The sequence below is a fragment of the Amblyraja radiata genome, chromosome 39 (assembly GCF_010909765.2).
Source record: "Amblyraja radiata isolate CabotCenter1 chromosome 39, sAmbRad1.1.pri, whole genome shotgun sequence".
NCBI classification, from domain to species: domain Eukaryota; kingdom Metazoa; phylum Chordata; class Chondrichthyes; order Rajiformes; family Rajidae; genus Amblyraja; species Amblyraja radiata.
The window spans coordinates 13,269,796-13,291,318 of record NC_045994.1 but is presented as its reverse complement, the minus strand read 5'-3'; the positions used below and the strand labels follow the sequence as shown (position 1 = coordinate 13,291,318).

The 21,523-nt window shown below is 44.4% G+C and overlaps 1 protein-coding gene across 1 annotated transcript; it reads left to right on the top strand.

The window, feature by feature from the left end:
• Positions 1-2,798: 2,798 nt before the first annotated feature.
• On the top strand, positions 2,799-19,768 carry ddx56 (DEAD-box helicase 56). Its single transcript, XM_033014160.1, has 14 exons — positions 2,799-2,887; positions 4,069-4,230; positions 5,622-5,776; positions 5,863-6,033; positions 7,772-7,862; positions 9,000-9,241; positions 10,433-10,561; positions 13,475-13,588; positions 13,817-13,911; positions 14,844-14,917; positions 16,319-16,408; positions 16,649-16,754; positions 17,387-17,484; positions 19,277-19,768. The coding sequence occupies exons 1-14, from the start codon at positions 2,831-2,833 to the stop codon at positions 19,346-19,348; spliced, it is 1,656 nt and encodes a 551-aa protein (XP_032870051.1). The 5' UTR covers positions 2,799-2,830; the 3' UTR covers positions 19,349-19,768.
• Positions 19,769-21,523: the final 1,755 nt, after the last annotated feature.

Here is a 21,523-nt window from a genome sequence, read left to right as displayed (position 1 = left end):
CCCGTTCCCCGATGGGCCAGGGACCGTCAGCTGCACCTCTCGCCTTGTTCAGTGGCTGTCCGTTAACCCCCTCGGAGAGAGAAAGAGAATGTCCTACAATGCTGCCGAGAGAGGTTCTGCAGAAGTCCAGAGGGTTGGTTTGTGAAGTAAGATAGATATAAGATCGAATTAATGTTCATAAAAAAACGACACCTGTCCGTTGTTGAGTTGGCCAGAATTCTAGATTAATTCATTGGTAGAATACTTAACAATTTATACACAGTTTATGCAGCTAGCACTTCGTTCACTTTTTCTTTATCACGAATGACCTTTGACAAATCCATGATACCTTGTGTTTTTCAGAATACCGAACTCGCTTATTAGCGAACAAGAAGGACTGTCAGAGAGAGGAGGGAGAGTGAGGAGGGCTGTCGGAGACCCAGGGAAGAGCGAGGAGGCTGCTGAAAATGAAGGCGGACTTAGCGCGGAGGGGCGGGATGTTGGCTGCTGTCACATGAGATAGCTGTAAGTAGGACTGTTTGGTGAACTATTATGACTTTGTCAGCGACTGCCAAGGTTGCGTTGATGGGATCCGCACCACGTGAGCGAGGAGGGATCCTCAAGCAAACGCCGGAGAGTGGGGAGATTATGGGAGAATGAGGATCGCTGTTGGAGAGCATGGAGTCCGCCGAGAACAAAGGGGACCCAGCTGCCACGTAAGACGGCAAGCATTAGATAGGATGTCGGATGAACTTTTGTAACTGCCAGGACCAAAACGTTACAACGGTTGTATGCTGCGTGGGTGAGGTCTGCTGTATAAATTCCGGTGATTGGGGACAAGCCCCACTGCAGTGGTGGGGAGTGCTGAAACGCTCCCTCACTCAGCCCAACAAAGACCCTTTAAACAATTACTGAAAATAGCTGTTTTGTCCTTTTGTTCCATCTGAGTGTTCTGTATTTTGTCTCTTTCTTTGTTGCCAGCATTTAATTGTAAGCTAATGTGGTCTACATTCTTACACTATACTTAGTGTGATTTTGCCTAATATACAGTAGGATTGTCACTGAACTGTACGCAAAACAAAATAATTTCATTGTACTTCGATACACGTGACAATAAAGTATGATTAAATCAATTAAGTAGTCTTGACTCTTAAGTTCCTAATTTTAAATTGGTCGATAGAAGGACTAATCTTTGATAGAATGTAGTACTATAAAAGGATACAAAGTACTGGAATAACTCAGCAGGTCAGGCAGCCTCTCTGGTTCTCTAGAGATTCTGCCTGACCTGCTGAGTAACTCCAGCACTTTGTGACCTGTTGAGCATCAAGCATTTTGTGTCAATCTTTGGTGTAAACCAGCATCTGCAGGTCCTTCCTCACCAACATTGGCAGTTCTTTGTTTCTACTATAAATATCAGCTGAATCTAATTTTATTTTCGGGGTGCTGAGGATGTATTTTAAACATTTAATTTAAATATGGGATTGTTTGTGCGAAAATAAGCAGACCCTGTGGTGGTTAAACAATGAATGTGCAGGAAGGAACAGCAGATGCTGGTTTAAACCGAAGATGGACACAAAATGCTGGAGTAACTCAGCGGGACAGGCAGCAACTCTGGATGGAAGGGATGGGTAACATTTCGGGTCTATTCCTTCTGCAGACGGTGGAGAAGATTGTGTGGCGCGGCCTTTCCTGCCGGGGACCGGACCAAAGATTCAGCAGCGGTGCAGCACTGGTTTCACCGTGGAGCGGGCAATGCCTTACCTGGATCGCCGTTTGAAGCTCCGGAGTGTTGGGCTTGCTGCTTCAACAACGCGGAGCTGTGGTTTGCGGAGCTTCCAGCGCGGGCGGTGGTGACTTCAATATCGCGGAGTCCTGTGATCCCTTTGCCGAGGGCCGCCTGCGTGAATCTCCGCCCAGCTCGGCCTGTGGACTTTGGGAGCCGCGGTCTCCGGTAGGAAGTGGCCAATTCGGAAGTCCAAGCCGCTGAGAATGTTCTCCCATTCCGACGTCGGAGTTCCATCATCCGTCGAGCGGGCCTGAACATCGGGCCACCCGTAGCGGCGACAGCAAGGGGTTTGGGAGCCCCCCGACCACGGGAGAACAACAGAGGAGGATGACTGAACTTTGGTGCCTTCCCTCACAGTGGGAAACTTTGATTCCGCTGTGTGGGGATGTCTACGTTAAAGACTATCATGTTCTGTGCTCTTTTTTATTCGTATGGCTGTATAGTGACCACAAATCTCACTGTACCAATTGGTACATGTAACAATAAATGTCTCTTGTTTGAAGAATGAGTCTGAAGAAGGGTTTCGGCCCGAAACGTTGCCTATTTCCTTCGCTCCATAGATGCTGCCTCATCCGCTGAGTTTCTCCAGCACTTTTGTCTACCTTCGAATTTCCATCATCTGCAGTTCCCTCTTAAACACAAATGTCTCTGAAGAAGGGTTTCTGCCCGAAACGTTGCCTATTTCCTTCGCTCCATAGATGCTGCTGCACCCGCTGAGTTTCTCCAGCTTTTTTGTGTACCTTCGATTTTCCAGCATCTGCAGTTCCTTCTTGAACACTTTGTCTACTCCACTGTGATTACTCCTCAAGGTATGCCTACTTTGAAGAAGTTCTCCTCCTCTCTCCGGAGACAGTTTCACAACCGCCTATTTCCTTCGCTCCATAGATGCTGCTGCACCCGCTGAGTTTCTCCAGCTTTTTTGTGTACCTGTCTCTCTCTTGTTGCCCCTCTTCAGACAAATACATGTTCCCTTCAGACAATGAGTGTTGCATTGAGTTGCAGGGACTCCTCCCCGCCTCTGTGGGGCGCTGTGGAGCGGCGTCCGTGTCGTCATCCAGAGCAAAGATGGCGGCGGAGGGACTCGGCTTCCACGAGATGGGACTGGAGGAGCGGCTGCTGCAGGTACCGCGCTGTGGGGCCCTGGGGAGGGGAAGGGAAGGGGGCAGAGAGAGACGGGGGACAGGGCAGGGTGGACAAGGAGAGGGTAGAAGAGAGGAAGGGGAGATAGAGATAAGAGGGAGGGAAGGAGAGAGTTGTGTGAATGAAGGGGGGAGTGGAGGGTGGGAGAGGGAGGGAAGGGGTGGAGAGAGGAGAGGAGTGGGAGAGGGAGGGAAGGGGTGGAGGGAGGAGAGGAGTGGGAGAGGGAGGGAAGGAGGAGAGGAGTGGGAGAGGGAGGGAAGGAGGAGAGGGTGGTTGGGGGATGGGGTGATGGGAAGGAGGAGAGGGTGGCAGGGGGAGTGGGGAGAGGGAGGGAGAGTGAATGACGGAGGAAAGAGGCGGGAACAAAAGGGGAGAAGATAGGGGTGACTGGGTGGGTGGGAGAGTGGAGGAGAGAGAAGGAAGGAGAGGGAAAGAAAGGAAGGGGGGGGTAGAGGAGGAGGGGGTGGGGTAGAGGGGTAGAGGAGGAGGGGGGGTTGGAGCATACCTAGAAACATAGAAATTAGGTGCAGGAGTAGGCCATTCGGCCCTTCGAGCCTGCACCGTCATTCAATATGATCATGGCTGAGGGTGAATTTTGTCCTTGTCGGGTTGCATTTCTTATCCCCGTGACTTTTTGTTTCTCAGAACTGTTTCTTGCCACCAGCGAGCTACAGGATCTTTGCTTGCCACTGTCACGTGTGTGCTGGGAAAATAAACATTTCTCGAGGGTGGGGGGGGGTTAGATCTGAGGTTAGGTTTGTGGGGAAGGGCTAGCGGGAAGGAGGTGTGGCCACTTGGAGAAAGACAGAGAGTGCGAGCAGTTCATTAAGTGCATTAAGGTTGGGAGATGGAAAACAAATGGGGAGAGGTGGTGGACATTTGCTGAATAGAGGAGGGTGGTGCCGAAAGGGGAATTAAAAAGGGTGAGGGTGATGTTGGAGAAGTAATGTTGGAAGATATGAGCCTGTTTCCCAGAGATAGTGATGTTGGAAAGGAGTAATAGGATACCGGTGGTGGGTTGGGAAGTAGGATCGAGGGAGATGCTGAAGGGAGAGATGTGTGGAGCTGCATTAAGAGGAAAAGTAGAAAACCTAGAACAGTATGGCCAAATGTTGTGTAACCATGTGTGTTTTCTCCACCCACTAAAATACACAAATAATCAGGCAATTTCTAAACTGAACTGGGCCCAGCCTACTCTAATCCAGGAAAAAGCCATTCCTCTGGCATTGGAGGGGAAAGATCTTCTTGCCAGGGCACGAACTGGGTCTGGGAAAACTGCAGCGTATGCCATTCCCATCATCGAGCATCTTCTCAACACAAAAAAGGTAATCTCCTGCATCCGCCCTATTTGCTCATTAAGTCGTCGCCATCCGTTTAAGTTTTCATGGTCTGATTTTGAGAGTTCATACACACTGTATGTGTGTTTCCTACACTTGGTCCTTCAACGCACAGGGTTAAATTCCAAACATGTACACGGGCAATGAGTGGGATTTTGGAAACAAGGGAATTGCAGCTGCCCAAAGTTACTTTATTATGAATTGCACGTTCCCATCCCAGCAGTTGCTGTGTCTCCCCTTAGCAGTTGCGCTGTTTACCAGAATACTACTACAACCTTGGACTTTACACTTGATTGCTCTACCTCAGAGTTTAGAGTTTGGAGATAAACTACGGAAACAGGCCCTTTGCCTCACTGAGACCCACTCTGACCAGCGATACCTGTACACAAGCATTGTCCTACACACTAGGGACAATTTACGATTTTGATCAAATCCAATTAATCTACAAACCTGTACGTCTTTGCAATGTGGGAGGAAACCGCAGCGCCAGGGAAAACCCATACGGTCACAGGGAGAATGTACAGACAGCACACGTGGTCAGCATCGAACCCTGGTCTCTGCCACTGTAAGGCAGCAACTGTGCCACCTGTGCCAACTGTGCTTGTTCAGAACGCTGTTGCTAGAGTTCTAACAAAGACCCAAAAATTTGAGCATATTACACCAATTCTTAAATCCTTACATTGGCTCCCTGTATGTCAGAGAATTGATTTTAAAATCCTGCTGCTCACCTATAAATCACTACATGGTTTAGGGCCAAAGTATATCACTGACATGCTTCCACTATATAAGCCTTCTAGACCGCTAAGATCTTCTGAAACCAATCTGCTAGTGATTCCCAGAGTAAATACAAAAGATGGGAAAGCAGGATTTAGTTACTATGCAACAAATAGCTGGAATAAACTTCCTGAAGATTTAAGACTTGCCTCAACTTTGACCACTTTTAAAACAAGACTGAAAACTTTTATGTTTACTTTAGCTTTCAGCTAAATCTTAACTACATTGCACTTTTAACTTTTGCACTTTTTATAATGCATTTTTAATTTTGCTTTTCTTTTCTTTTAGTTCTTCTATTTTATTTCATTTTATTATTTCATTTATTGTATGACATGTTTTTATGTGAAGCACTTTGAGTCTGCCTCGTGTATGAAATGTGCTATATAAATAAAGTTGCCTTGCCTTGCCTTGCCTAAATACAAATGCAGCATGAATTCTCTAAGTAGTATGCAATTTTAGCAATGCTTAATGTATTTGCTGCCACAAGGAAGTCTACTTATAACTCAATGTGAAGTGTGTGCAGGAACCAAGTTTGTAGTTGAGCAGAGTGTCAGAGATGCCTGTAGTGGAGCTGGAATTTCTATAACCCCTGTGTCTCTCCTCAGTCCACCTGTGAGCAGGCGGTGCGAGCCCTTGTGTTGGTTCCCACAAAGGAGCTGGGTCAGCAAGTACAGCAGATGATCCGACAACTCACATCCTACTGTGCGTGGGATGTTCGAGTTGCTGATGTCTCGGGACAGGCGGATATATCAGCACAGAGGTAGAAAAATAACTAGTGTTTGTCTGTGAAACTTCTCTTTTTGTACCGTTGGCATGGACCTTCTCAGTACTGATTCTCTCCTTCAGGCCCATATTGATGGAGAAGCCCGACATTGTAATAGGCACACCCTCCCGCATTCTGCTGCACTTGGAGCAACATACCCTGAGTCTCTGTACATCACTGGAAATGCTTGTGATTGACGAGGCAGATCTGGTCTTCTCATTTGGATTTGAAAATGACTTGAAGAACCTTTTGGGGTAAAAAACAAAATTTGTGATTTGGTTTGACTGAATTTCCATCTGCTTGCTGCATTTTGTCTTACAGTTTGGCCACATCTATTGTGTGAACTACTTTACGAGATTCTTCCATTGATTATTCAGTATCAATATTATGACTTTCAATTTAATTGAAATTGGATTAGTTTTGTTTGGAGATACAGCGTGGAAACGGGCCCCTCAGTTCACCGAATCTGTGCCGACCAACAATCGTTCGTACACTATTCTATGTTATGCCAGTTTCACATCCTACACACCAGGGGCAATTTACGGAAGCCAATTAACTTACAAACCTGTGTGAAAGAACGGCAGATGCTGGTTTAAATCGAAGGTAGACACAAAATGCTGGAGTAACTCAGCGGGTGAGGCAGCATCTGGAGAGAAGGAATGGGTGACATTTTGGGTCGAGACCCTTCTTCAGTCTGAACAAGGGTCTCGACCTGTAACATCTCCCATTCCTTCTCTCCAGAGATGCTGCCTCACCCACTGAGTTACTCCAGCGTTTTGTGTCAACCTACAAACCTATACGTCTTTAGAATGTGGTGATCACAGGGAGAACGTACAAACTCCATACAAACAGCACTCGTAGTCGGGATTAAATCAGAGTCCCTGGTGCTGTAAGTCAGCAACTCTACCACTGCATTATTGTGCCTCCCCTATAGTTTTGTTCAAATTGGTGTTTGATGTTCAGCATAAACCTTGTCGGCCAAAAGGCCTTTATCTGCTGAATGACTGGCTCCATAAATGGACTTTCTGGAGAGACTATATAAGATATCGCAACAACTACTGTTGTAGGTCTGATGCAGATGGAACAACTAGAGGTACTAATTTAAGAGCAGTTCCCAAGAAATAATAAATGACATGGTAAATTTTGAGTGGGGAGAAATGCCTGCTATGTATTTATATAGTCAGGAGTGTTTAATTGTCATGTGTACCAATAACAACAATTAAATTCTTACCTATAACAAACCTGTAAATACACATGGGTAATAAATAATAAGCAAAACAAATCAACAAATTAATATAAAAGGCCTTTAATTATTTTACAACTGTTGGGTTTTTTGTGTGATTAATTGTTTGGAATATAGCGATGAGTTTGCACTCAACAAACTCATTAACAGCAGTGATCATGACAAGATAATTTGTATTGGAATAATGTTGAGTATAGAATAAAAAAGATTGCCTGGGCGCCAGGTTCCCTCTACTGGCATTCTTAAAAATTGTCATTAAATCTTTATGTCCATCTTGCTAACTGAACAGGGCTTCAATAGTATTGCACTCCCGCTGTGTAAATCTAGATTTTTATGCTCAGTTTTCTGGTGTGTGAACTATCAACCTTTTAATTAGGAGACAAAAAATATCCTCCGTTGAGCCCCGGTCAATATATGCTTTTTCTCACATGGTCTACAAGCACCAATAAACATTATACAACAAGGTCATTCCTGAAAGTGTTCTTGCTTTTGCCAACCATCCACCTTAAGGATCTGTGTAGGAATGCTGATGTCATTTTCCCAAGACAATCTGTAACGTTCTTTACATGTTTACATTGGCATCACAATTCGGACTGTGGTCTGATAACTGAATGCTGGATACGGAACCTTTTATTTGCTTTGTATCAACTAACTCTTTATTGTCACAGAAGATCTAACATTTGCACCCTGAGAGCAATGTCGCAGAGTATGATATATGTACTTATCAGGTTTATTCTAATCCACTGCAGACATCTCCCAAAGATTTATCAGGCATTCTTGATGTCAGCCACATTTAATGAAGATGTTCAGGCACTGAAAGAGCTAGTGCTTCATAACCCGGTAAGAATTCTTCTAAAACAACTTGACATTTTGTCGTAGGCCTTTTTTTTACTGGTGGTAATACTGATGAACCCGGATCTTAAATGCAAATGTTATTCCTTTATCATGTTCTATACACTGTAAATGGCTCGATTGTAATCATCTATTTTCTTTCTGCTGAATGGATAGCATGCAAATCTGTAGAAAGGAACTGCAGATGCTGGTTTAAACCGAAGATAGACACAACATGGTGGAGTAACTCAGTGGGACAGGCAGCATCTCTGGCGAGAAGGAATGGGTGAAGTTTTGGACTTGAAGAAGGGTCTCGACCCAATACATCATCCATTCCTTCTCTCCAGAGAATTTGTCTGTCCCACTAAGTTACTCCAGCTTAATGTGTCTATCTTTGGATATCATGCAACCTTGGTACATGTGACAATAAACTAAACCGAACTGAACCGAGGTTTACTACTACGCTTAGATCTGGGCATTCTTTCTAAGTTCAGGAATAAGGCACTCCATCATTTCAAATGAACAATAAAGATTTGATTGGTGTTTTATGAATAGGGGCAGGGTGTTGTAATGGACTGTTTCACCTGGCCTTAAGCCAATTTGATGCTGAACCAAATGCAGATGCTGGAATCTTGAACAAAACACAAGCGCTGGAGGAACTCTGAGTCAGGCGGCATCTGTGGAGGGAATGGACAGACGATGTTTCTTCTGAAGAATGGTCACAACCCAAAAAGCTGTCTGACGTTTCCCTCCGCAAATGCTGACCGAACCTCTGAGTTTCTTCGCCACTTGTGTTGATGTGGACTCAGTTGGACTTCCAGCTCTACTTGTTTGTGGGGCCTTATGAATGCAGATTGATTTGTATATCTTTGAGATACTTAGGCTTCCTGAGGTTTTGAAATATCCCTAGATATATCCTTCTGGTGGATATATTGCACAAGAGCTTTAGAAATATCCATCTGGTGAATATGATATGGATTTGTGAATTTATAAATGGGGAAGCAAATGTTATTTTCTGACAGTCGTAACTCCTTGCCAATTATGAATATACTAAGAGAATATCAGTTCTCTAGTGTTCCTGTATTTGTCTTGCATAGTACTGCGTGGCTGGGACATGATGCTGTACTGTAATCTCGTATCCTTTAGGTGATTCTGAAGCTGCAAGAGTCTCGACTTCCGGACAGCTCCCAGTTGACTCAGTACCACATAAACTGTGAGGAGGAGGAGAAGTTCTTGCTGACCTACACGTTATTCAAGCTTTCCCTTGTCCGCGGCAAGACCATTGTTTTTGTGAATTCCATCGGCAGATGTTACCGGCTGAAGTTATTCCTGGAACAATTCAGCATCTTCTCCTGCGTTCTAAACTCAGAGCTACCAGTCCACTCCAGGTGTGGTTTATCTTGGATACATTCACTGCTGTCTTCTTGTTTTTTTTCCAATTATGTTTCTTTCTTTCTCCTTTGACCTACCTTTCCTTATTCCTACCGTATGTTCCACAGGGAAAAAGTCTTGTGTATGCACAGAGTAATACCAATGCATATGTGAAGAATTAAATGAAATTAGCTTTGAATGCACCAATACTTGCATTGTTCCATCAGACTAGAACCCAAGTTCTGAGTTGTGTGACTGGAAGATGCAGAGTGCCATATTGTGTTTTGTGGGGGAGATTGGACCGTATAAAATAGAAATAGCAGTTATCCATCTCCCCAAGACTGCCTTGCCATTCAATATGATTATGGCGATCATTTACCTCAACGTGCTTTCTTGTGCAATCACCATGTTCACTGATTGTTCCACTATCCGGAACTTGAATGCAGTGCCTCAACACCTAACCCGACAGTCCTCCGTCCACCACCGGGCGCGGGGGCGCCCCCCCCCCCCCCCCCTCATAACCTCTCCGCAACAAGGGCATGAAAAATAAAGTACTGTACCACAGATGTTGAATTTGCAAAATGACAACACAATTGCTACATAACTGATCATCAATCTGAAGAATTTCTGTTTCTTCATAAATGCTACATGGCCACCTGGGAAACTTCAGCAATTTGGCTTTTATTCCTTTATCAGAGAGCCCAGCACTGTGCCAGCTGTAGTTCTGGCTAGAGAAGAGGCGGGAAGCTTGTAAAGAATAAGACTCATGGCCATATGTGTTCTTCAGTTGGTCTGGGTATTCAACAGGACCATGGCTGATCTATATCACCACCATTTACCCTTATTCCTATGTCATTTGATTTCTCTAATATCCAGTGATCTATTGATCTATTTTGAACACAACCAGTGACCGAGCCTCCATAGCCATGCAGAGTTCCAAAGATTCACCGAATCTTGAGAGAATGAACAGCTTCTTGTTTCGGTCCTAGATGGCCAACCCTCATTTTGAGACAGTGACCCCTGGGTTGAAACTTCTATTCAATCTTTTACCTTTTGCTGTTCCCAGCCTAGCCCAGGACTGAGAGATTGCAGTCAGCTCTTTTGTTAAGAGACTGCTGTGTGGAACAGATGACAGTCTGTGGTGTGGGTTGGGAGGGTGGTGGGAGAAGCTGCGTTGTAAAGGAGCCTTACTTATCAATGTACTTCAGGTGTCATATCATCGGTCAATTCAATCGTGGTATTTACAACTACATCATTGCAACAGACGAACACGATCTGACAGATGCTGCCAGCACAGATATGGTAAAGAAGGAGAAAAAACACGGCAAAGGAGTAAAGTAAGCATTTTTAATAGTCTCACAGTTCAAAAACGGGTCCATTGAGTCCACACTGACCATCAAGTGTTTATTTACACTCGTACAACACTAAACCTGTCTTATGTAATAGTTAAAGATCTGATACATTTCTGAAGGGTTGCATCTGATCAAAGTAGTCCACAGGCCAGGTGGGCAGAAAAGTGCATAATTCAATCGCGTGAAATTTGACGAGGAGAGTGAAGACCAAAGAATGTACTGTAAATGTTGGGGGGATTAAGAAGTAGAGGGAGATTGTGGGATGCATATTCTGACTTGTCAGGAGGGTGACAGATGAATAATCAGGTTATGAAGTATCCAAGATATTTGGCATAATTGGCTGATGTCAATATTAGGGAGGTCATGCTGGACATATATTAGGCCGCAGGATGAGTGCTGTGTGCAGGTCTGCTCAGCAGAGGGAGGGTGTGAGGTGCTGAGGAATCATATTATGCTTGATGGTTATGGACCACAGAACATAAGCCCAGTTACTTGCTTTGAACTGTATACCGAACATCCTTGTAACATTTTGTTTAATATAGTTATTCCAGTTTTTTTAATGTTTGACTTTTCTTCAAGGGTGAGTCTGCTATTCTCCTCAGGTAGCCCTATGTGGTGGTATCTTGACTGAATGTACCTCTTACCATTGAACCTGATAATGGCAACTACTAAGATTAAAACTATTTTCCTTTATCTCCATGTTTGGCAAGGACAACCTTAGTTACCCAGTTCTGGGTGGTGGAGGCAGAGATCCTGGTTGCACTGAATGAGCACTTAATCTGTGCTGACCTGCTGTGCCATGGGTGGGAAATAATAAATTTATTTTTATTTTTATTTTATTTTATTTATTTATGGGCGCCTTTCAAGAGTCTCAAGGACACCTTACAAAAATTGAGCATGTAGAGGAAAAACATGTAAGGGGAATGAAATAAATAGTAGAGACATGACTAGTACACAAAGTAAAAACAGAATTCAATACAAAACACAGTATGAGGCAATTAATGCACAGATGAAAAGGGACGGGGACGTGGGGCTAAGGATAGGCAGAGGTGAAGAGATGGGTCTTGAGGCGGGACTGGAAGATGGTGAGGGACACGGAATTGCGGATCAGTTGGGGGAGGGAGTTCCAGAGCCTGGGAGCTGCCCTGGAGAAGGCTCTGTCCCTAAAACTGTGGAGGTTGGACTTGTGGATGGAGAGGAGACCGGCTGATGTGGATCTGAGGGACCGTGAGGGTTGGTAGGGGGAGAGGAGGTCAATGCAATATGGGGGGGCCAGATGGTGGAGGGCTTTGTAGGTGAGGATCAGGATTTTGTAAGTGATCCGGTGGGAGATGGGAAGCCAGTGAAGTTGTTTGAGGACTGGAGTGATGTGATGCCAGGATTTGGTATGGGTGATGAGTCGGGCGGCTGCGTTCTGGACCAGTTAGAGTCGGTTGATGTAGGTGGAGCTGATGCCAAGGAGAAGTGAGTTGCAATAGTCCAGTCGGGAGGAGATGAAGGCATGGATGAGTCTTTCAGCAGCGGGCGGTGTGAGAGAGGGTCTGAGTTTGGCGATGTTGCGGAGATGAAAGAAGGAGGTTTTAATGACATGGCGGATGTGAGGCTCAAGGGAGAGGGTGGAATCAAAGATCACGCCAAGGTTGCGGGCCTGGGGAGATGGGGAGACCGTGGTGCCGTCGATGGTGAGAGTGGGGTTATTGATTTTGCTGAGTGTGGCTTTGGAGCCTATGAGGAGGAATTCTGTCTTATCGCTGTTGAGTTTGAGGAAATTATTTTGCATCCAAGTTTTTATAGCTGACAAACAGGAGTTGATATGGGAGAGGGGGGGGTTGTGGGGGGATTTGGTGCCAAGGTAAATCTGGGTGTCATCAGCGTAACAGTGGAAGTCCAGATTGAAGTGGCGGAGTATCTGACCAAGGGGGAGGATGTAGATGATGAAGAGGAGGGGGCCGAGTACGGAGCCTTGGGGAATGCCTTGAGTGACTGCGGCTGTAGCAGAGGTGTGGTTGTGGAGAGAGATGAAGTGGGATTGGTTAAAGTAGCACATTTCCCTTCAGCAAAACACAAAGTGCTGGAGGAACTCTGCAGTCAGTCAGCATCCGTGGAGGGAGATAGACACAAAATGCTGGAGTAACTCAGCAGGTCAGACAGCATCTCTAGAGAAAAGCAACAGGTGACATTTCGGGTCGAGACCCTTCATCAGACTAAGTGTCAGGGAGTGGAATGCTGGAGGTATCTGTGGAGTGAAATGGATAGATGAAGTTTCAGATCTAAACCTTTCATTAGACCCGAAACCTTGTCTGCTCATTCCCTCCCAGGTGCTGCCTGACCCGCTGAATTCCATCTGCAGTTTGTGTTTTGTTCAAGATTCCAGCATCTGCAGGTTCTTGTCTCCACTTTTTCTATTCGGAATGGACACAACAAGATGTACAACCACCATGTGCGCCATTTATTTCCAAGACATTATGAATAGATTGCCTGAAATTGTTTTTGATAAACGCTAGATTTTCTTTTGTGACTCCAAATTTCAGTGTGTTTGACACTAGATTTTTCTCCATCAATACTCAAGGTTGGTGTGCACTTGGAACTACATTAGGTTGAACATCTTTAGCATATAATTCTTAGAACTAGATCTTGTAATTGCTGTTAGTTCCTGGACCTTTGATTAATGTTTCCCATGTATTATCCGCCTAATTTTTCCCTTACCTTGAACAATGGCAAGGTGTTGTGCGTAGAACTTGAAGTAAGCTATTGGGATTTGATTGTATGGCCCACAGTTATTTATGAAAATCAGTTTGGTCTGACTAGAGGCAGTGCTTGGTTTAATGCATCTCTTTAGATAGGACATTCTCTCATGCTCATAATTACCAGATAATATTAATCTTTTCTCCCATTTAGAGCGAAGGATTACGAATATGGCGTTTCTCGTGGCATAGACTTTCAGAACGTGTCAACTGTAATTAACTTTGACTTCCCGCTCACGGTGGACTCGTACATACATCGCGTTGGAAGGTATGTCATTATATACGTCGCGTCTCTTCCTATTTCCCCCCCCTCCTGGTGTCTGATCGCTTCCCATCTGTAGCCTTGTGACTGTCTGCCAGTGTTTGTTTGCTTGCTCAGATGCAATGCGTTGGTCACTGAAATGGGATACTTGGGTGCTTTTGACCATTAAAATAGTATATTTGTAAAATGAATGCTGAGGTTGGTAATGAATTCAAATTCCATTTACTCTCACAGGACTGCTCGTGTGGATAACCAGGGTACGGCACTGACGTTTGTGTCACTCACGGAACTGCCACTGCTCCATCAAGTGGAAGAAGCACTAACTGGAGGTTTATACAAATAACATTTAGCCTGCCTGGTCTAAGTTATTGCCTAAAATACTTTGTTGGGTTGGGGTGTGGCTTAGTTGGAGCAGAGCAACATTGTGTATACACATGGCTAGAATTTCCCACGCAGAGCTTTGTCGCTCATCCCATTGACATACAGATGGAAGGGATGATCAGAAATTCATTCCCTCATGAGATACACTGTGTTCATACAACTAGTATCTCAACTTAAGAACCCGTTTTTATCGTAATTGTGATACAGTTTCATTTGTTAAGATAAATAATTATGAATTAAAAGTACATGCCCAAATTCACAACAGAATCTGTTTTTCCCCTTTTCCACAATTTACACTGAATGGTAGCCAGTAACCAAATCTAATTATTTAAGAAGGAACTGCAGATGCTGGAAAATCGAAGGTACACAAAAATGCTGGAGAAACTCAGCGGGTGCAGCAGCATCTATGGAGCGAAGGAAATAGGCAACGTTTCCTATTTCCTTCGCTCCATAGATGCTGCTGCACCCGCTGAGTTTCCCCAGCATTTTTGTGTACCAAATCTAATTAGTTATTATCAACATTTAAAAAGTAGATTTGTAAGCAAATACAAAGTAAAGATCTAAAGAAGAAAAGCTGCTTAAGCGGTATTTGTTTCCTGTGTTTTATGTGTTATGAAATGTATCTAGTTAATTGAAGGGATTGTGGCAAGATTTTCCTGCTATTTGTCAGCAGATTAGACGGTTTTCTACACTTCTGCCTTGATGGCATCAAAATCCCAAAGCATCATGATGCAAAGAATTACACCTCAATGTCACTATTGTTGCTGCCCCCGAACAATCTCTGGTCTTCCATTAAGGAAAAAACCTCAGAAGCAGAATGCATCTGATCATTAAGCAATGTTGACTCATAGATTCAATACTTATTATTTCGTATCAACAGAGAACATGGACTGTGCTTTGAAACCCTACCGGTTCCACATTGAAGAGATTGAGGGTTTCCGCTACAGATGTAAGGTATGACGATCACCTACTGCTTTCTGTTGTATATTTTTTTTTACTGGCCTGTCTTTATAAGATCTCCTTGTTGAGTGTAAATGTATTCTACAAATGTGAAGTCAGAGCTGTCCCCTTATGAATAAAGTGTGATGGCCGTTGTGGTGCATCCGATGTCTATCCTTGTCACACAGTTGTTAATTGAAGATCCATACGATAAGAAATTATGGTATTAATACTATTAAGAAATTACTGTATTGGTGAAACCTGTACACCATTGGTGAAACCTGTACTTCCCTTCCCTCCCGCACCACCCCCTCCCCGGGCACTTTCCATTGCAACCGCAAGAAATGCAACACCTGTCCCTTCACCTCCCCCCTCGACTCCATTCAAGGACCCAAGCAGTCGTTCCAGGTGCGACAAAGGTTCACCTGTATCTCCTCCAACCTCATCTACTGCATCCGCTGCTCTAGATGTCAGCTGATTTACATCAGGGAGACTAAGCGGAGGTTGGGCGATCGTTTCGCCGAACACCTCCGCTCAGTCCGCAATAACCAACCTGACCTCCCGGTGGCTCAGCACTTCAACTCCCCCTCCCATTCCCAATCCGACCTCTCTGCCCTGGGTCTCCTCCATTGCCAGAGTGAGCAACAACGGAAATTGGAGGAACAGCACCTCATATTCCGCCTGGGAACCTTGCGTCCGGATGGCATTAACATTGAATTCTCCCAATTTTGCTAGCCCTTGCTGTCTCCTCCCCTTCCTTAACCCTCTAGCTGTCTCCTCCCACCCGCCCTCGGGCTCCTCCTCCTCCCCTTTTTCCTTCCTTCTCCCCCCCCACCCCCCATCAGTCTGAAGAAGGGTTTCGCCTATTTCCTTCGCTCCATAGATGCTGCTGCACCCGCTGAGTTTCTCCAGCAATTTTGTGTACCTTCCATTTAATTTGTTCAGATTTGTTCAACAAAGGTCCTGAGGTGTGGTTGAGGGGTGGGGATCAGCAGCCAGCACGCTCCTCTCTGAATCAGAAGTTTTAAATCCCACTCTAGAGTCTTGAGCACTAAAATCTAGGCTGACATTACTATACGTGACTGAGGGAACAGTGAGATTTAGAAAATTAAATTTTTGTCTGCAACATTAAATTGAGGCTTCATCTCCCCTCAGGCATGAGAGATCCTGTGACATTGTTGCGAAGAACACCAGGAGTTATTTTTGATGTCAGCCAGCTTCTCTTTCCAACAAAACAAATGAAATGTTTATATTGCTAATTGTTGAGCTAATCTGTGTTTATTCTACGCTACAATGATTAGTTAATTTCACAAATATTGCCTTGTCTGGAAGTGCATTAGATGTCCCGGGGTTGGAAATGCTTTAGATGCCCTCGGGTCGGTGTGGTCTTGTTTAAAGATTTTCATCTCTTTCTAGGATGCCATGCGTTCAGTTACAAAGCAGGCGATTAAGGAAGCTCGGCTCAAAGAAATCAAACAGGAGCTACTCAACTCTGAGAAATTGAAGGTGAGAAACTGTGGGTTCTCCATCGTCTGCTACAATGTTAGGAAACCAGTAGTCAGTGGAATCTTGATCCTCTGTTAGTGTTAGTCAGCCAGTGAGATCCTCTGTTGCATTGTTAGTCAACTAGCATCAGATTTCTAAGATGGACACGGGAAAAATAAACTTGAGGAAAATATTTTTGTGGAGAATTAAAGTTTGGTATAAAATATGGTATTTTTTCTCTGACCTTGTATTCTTTTACAGACATACTTTGAGGATAATCCTAGAGACTTTCAATTGTTGAGACACGATAAACCTCTGCACCCTGCAATTGTGAAGCCACATATGAAGAATGTACCAGATTACCTGAGTGAGTCAATAGTCCAATTCTTTAAAGGGACCATTTTATTTTTTCTCATGGAGAAGACAAAAGCATAAATTGTAACTGAAAGGCAAAAAGCGCGTGGGAATGTAAACAAAGCGCTACTGGCCACAGCGCTATGAGTCACAGACTGTTCAGGCAATGTCACGTATACTGAGGTACAGCTAAAAGGTTTTTTGTTGCATGAAATGCTGCCTTGGGTAAAGGGTGTATAGTTGAGGTTACAGTTATGTTAGCCATTAAATTAAATGGTGAAGGGGGTTTATGAGACTTGTTCCGACTGTGTGAATGGGCTAAAAGTCAGCCTGGACACCAGCACGCCCTGCTGTCTGAGGACATCACTCTCATGTCCACCTGAGAGAGCATTCAGTGCTTTGGTTTAAGGTCTTATTTGAAAGGCTGTCATAATATAGCACTCCCTCGTCTAATTAATGCTGCTTGAATTGCATGGGCAAATCACTGGAAGTCACTGAGTCTTGAAATTTCTAGCTTGTAACCACTATCATTATTTGGTGACTGCTTCTGTTGGTATCATGGTATGATGAACTAGAAAATATTAAAACTGATTCTGATTTTAGTAGTTGAAACAGTTATTGATCAATTTGTTTTAATACTGCTAGTCCCACCAACTCTGAGAAGAATCGCAAATCCCCTCATCAGCATGAAGAAGAGATGGAGACGAAATGACTTGCAAAGCAGCACACAGAACAGAAACAAGGTGAGATGATTTCTCTGAAGAGAAAGAATGGGTGACGTTTCGGGACTGAAGAAGGGTCTCGACCCGAAACATCACCCATTCCTTCTCTCCAGAGATGTTGCCTGACCCGCTGAGTTACTCCAGCATTTTATGTCTACCAGGTAATCTAATGGCAGTTTAGAGGCTGGCATCTTGTATTGTGAATGGCTGCCTGACTTCTAAAAGCCTAAAAGGCATGAGTCAGGGGGTATGGGATTGCACCCACTTGCTTGTATAAAGGCCAACCAGGACTCCAACTCTGACTGATGAAGGCCGAGTTATGAAAAGCCTTATCACCATATCTAACCGTGATGTTATTTATAATGTACCTGCACTCGTAGATCCATCTGCTCTACAACACTCCCCCAACCCCTTGCACTCCTCTATTAAAACTCCATCAACCATTCCTCAGCCCACCGCCCAACTGGTGAACATCCTGAGGTAGACAAAAATGCTGGAAAAACTCAGTGGTTGAGACAGCATCTATGGAGCGAAGGAAATAGGCAACGTTTCGGGTCGAAACCCTTCTTCAGACTGCTGAATTTCCCCAGCATTTTTGTCTACCTTCGATTTTCCAGCATCTGTATTGTATTCATTGTATTGTATTCAAATTTATTGTCATTGTCTCAGTTAGAGACAACGAAATGAATTTCCCTTACAGGCAGTATCATAAAAATAAAAATATATAAATAATAATCAATAATAAAACATATTAAAAATAAAATAGAATTTAAAAAAAAGCACAAACACTGAAAGTCCACGACACAACATAACACAGTTGGCACCAAGGTGAGGAAGGCACCATAGTCCAGCCAGCCTCCCCTCCGTTCTTCCCAGATGTACACTCGTGGTCGAGGCCTTCCTAGCACCCGCAGTCGCCGCCCCGGGTGGGCCGATGTCCAGGCCCTCACGCCGGGCCGGTGGAACGCCGACGCCGAACCCCGACGGTGAAAATCCTCCTCCTCAGCAGCCCGGACCTCCTGGTCAGCCGCCTCCCGCAGCTCCCGAGTCCGCAGCTCCCGAGTTGCAGGACCCCGCGCTGTCCATCAGCGCCGCCCGCGTTGGGAGCCTGCAAACCGCAGCTCCATGATGTCGGTGCCGCAGGCCCAGCACTCCGGGCTCCAGACGGCGATCCCCGGTAAGGCATCGCCAGCCCCGCGATGTTTCCAGCGCTGTCCCGCCGCTGCTGGAGCTCTGGTCGATCCCAGCAGGAAAGGCCACGCCAATCCAGTAGGTAGGCCGCTGGGGGGGGGGGGGCGAGGACGCGACTGGAATAATAGTCGCGTCTTCACCAGGAAGCGGCTGAAGGACGGGATCCCCCTTACCGTACCCTCTTCCCCCACATCAAAACACAAAAAGCCCACAAAAAAACACACTTTTACATAACTAAATAAACAAAAAAACAAAAAGATACCGGGCTGTAGGTGGAGGCTGCTGGCACCAGCGCCACCGGAAGTACAACACCCTCTTCCCGGTTCCTTATGGCAAACTTACTAATCATGTCTTATACATTCTTAATCAAATCATTGATAATGACAAATAGCAATGGGCCTAGCACCGAACCCTGAGTCACACCACTCGTCACAGGCCTCCAATATGGAAAAACAATCTTCCACCATCACCTCTGCTTCCTTCCATGTAATCTGCAAATCATGTAAATGCAAATGTTGATGAATGTTACAGGCTGTTGTTAAATGTGATCTTATGCTACTGTAGCTATAAATGTAAATTGGTGTTCTGGGGGGATGTATAAAGTTTGTGTTTTTCTTTTTAGACTTACAAGAAACAGAATCCGTTGAAGCATTTTTCACACACAAAGAAAAGAAGGACAAAAAGTGCCAAGTAATGAAGAGGTTACAAAAACTGAAAGAGAGGATTTGACGATATAGCATCGGCCTGTTTTATATACATAACCTAAAATCAGCCTGAGCTCCTGGTTTACTTGGAGGAGTCCAAAATAGCTGCGCTGTATTTTGGTGTATGGCATCACCGAGGACAAAGGCACTGGCTGAAAATATTCTCCGTTTACTTGGGAGAGGACACTTTTAAGATGTATGGAATTTTCATATTATTTGGTCTCAATTTGCTCTTTCAAGAAATGCTTGCTATTCATGCAGCAATGCCGTGCCCCATTCACTTCATTCCCTTGATGCGGATTTTCATACTCAATCCGGCTGGTTTAGTTACACTGCGACCAAAGAATCAGAAATATGGTAACTTAGAGGTAAGAAAGGTTGAATCCATGAGAAATATGTGGACTGAATTGCTCACACACACACACACACACACACACACACACACACACACACAGACACATATTCACACAAAGTTTCTTACAGTGATATACCATCAAATCTTTCAGGGTTTCCCACCCTCATATCGAATAGACCTTGCCTCCAGTAAAGTGAATACATTTATCATTGGATGAGTAATGCAAAATAAAGAAGTGCAAAATAACATGTTTATAAGATAAACTTTATTGATGATACTATATTATTAAATAAATCTATCCTTGGAAATTGTTTTTTGTAACTATCCTTAGCTTTGAGTTTATTTTATGTCCAGACCACTCCAATGTAACAAAGGCAGGAGTTTGACCATGCCATTCTAGAATAACACAAAAAGATCACGTGCATAAAGTAATTGATACGGGAGAGCTTCAAGAAGCAGAATGGCCTTTTGCTGTTCGGATATAAATAGTCTATAACTAGAGGGTATAGGTTTAAAGTGCTATAAAAGAGCAGTTGGGGGCACAGTCAGTGTAGACACAGAAAACTCTGTCATTCAATTATGGCCGATCTATCTTTCTCTCCTCGCCCCATATGAGATGCTGGTCCTCCAATTTGCATTTGGCTTCACTCTTGACAATGTAGGAGACCTAGGATAGGAAGGTCAGTGTGGGAATGGGAAAGAGAATTCACGACCTGAAAGTCTGAAGGGTCTCGACCCGAAACGTCACCCATTACTTCTCTCCAGAGATGCTGCCTGTCCCGCTGAGTTACTCCAGATTTTTGTGTCTACCTTCGGTTTAAACCAGTATTTGCAGTTCCTTCTTACACATAAAGTGTTTAGCAACTGGGAGATCAGGTAGGTAGTCACTGCGTAAGAAGTTAACTACAGATGCCGGATTAAACCGAAGATGGACACAAAAAGCTGGAGTAACTCAGTGGAACAGCCAGCATCTCTGTGGAGAAGGAATGGATGACATTTTGGGTCGAGACCCTTCTTCAGACTGATTAGGGATCAGTCTAACCAGTCAGAAGAAGGGTCTTAACTCGAAACGTCACCCATCCTTTCTCTACTACAGGGTAGATGCAGGAAAAATGTTCTCCATGTTGGGGGAGTCCAGAACCAGGGGTCACAGTTTAAGAATAAGGGGTAGGCAATTTTGGACTAACTTTTTCACCAAGAGAGTTGTGAATCTGGCATTCTGTGCCACAGAAGGCAGTGGAGGGCAATTCACTGGATGTTTTCAAGAGAGTTAGATTTAGATCTTGGGGATAAAGGAATCAAAGGGATATGGTGGAAAAAGCAGGAACGGGAGTATCGATTTTGGATGATCAACCATGATCATATTGAATGGCAGTGCTGGCTGGAAGGGCCGAATAGCCTACTCCTGTACCTATTTTCTATGTATCTGTATCTTGACGTATAATCACCATCACTAGTTGTCGCATACGTTTAGGAGGGACATATGCAAAGTCGCAATTTAAGCACTATCTTACACCTACTAGGGAGAATTTTTTAAAATATTTACCAAGCCAATTAACCTACAAACCTGTCAGTTTTGGCGTGTGGGAGGAAACCGAAGATCTCGGAGAAAATCTGCGCAGAACACGGTGGAGAACGTACGAACTCCATATGGACAGCACCCGCAGCCGGGATCGAACCCGGGTCTTTTCAAGTTCAAGTGTGTTTATTGTTATGTGTCCCTGTATAGGACAATGAAATTCTTGCTTTGCTTCAGCACACAGAACATAGTAGGCATTGACTACAAAACAGATCAGTGTGTCCATATACA

Coding starts and splice junctions, on each gene's coding strand:
- ddx56 (XM_033014160.1), top strand. CDS start 2,831: ATGGCGGCGGAGGGACTCGGCTTCCACGAGATGGGACTGGAGGAGCGG. Junction 7,863..8,999: donor AGCTAGTGCTTCATAACCCG/GTAAGAATTCTT, acceptor CGTATCCTTTAG/GTGATTCTGAAGCTGCAAGA. Junction 9,242..10,432: donor GAGCTACCAGTCCACTCCAG/GTGTGGTTTATC, acceptor AATGTACTTCAG/GTGTCATATCATCGGTCAAT.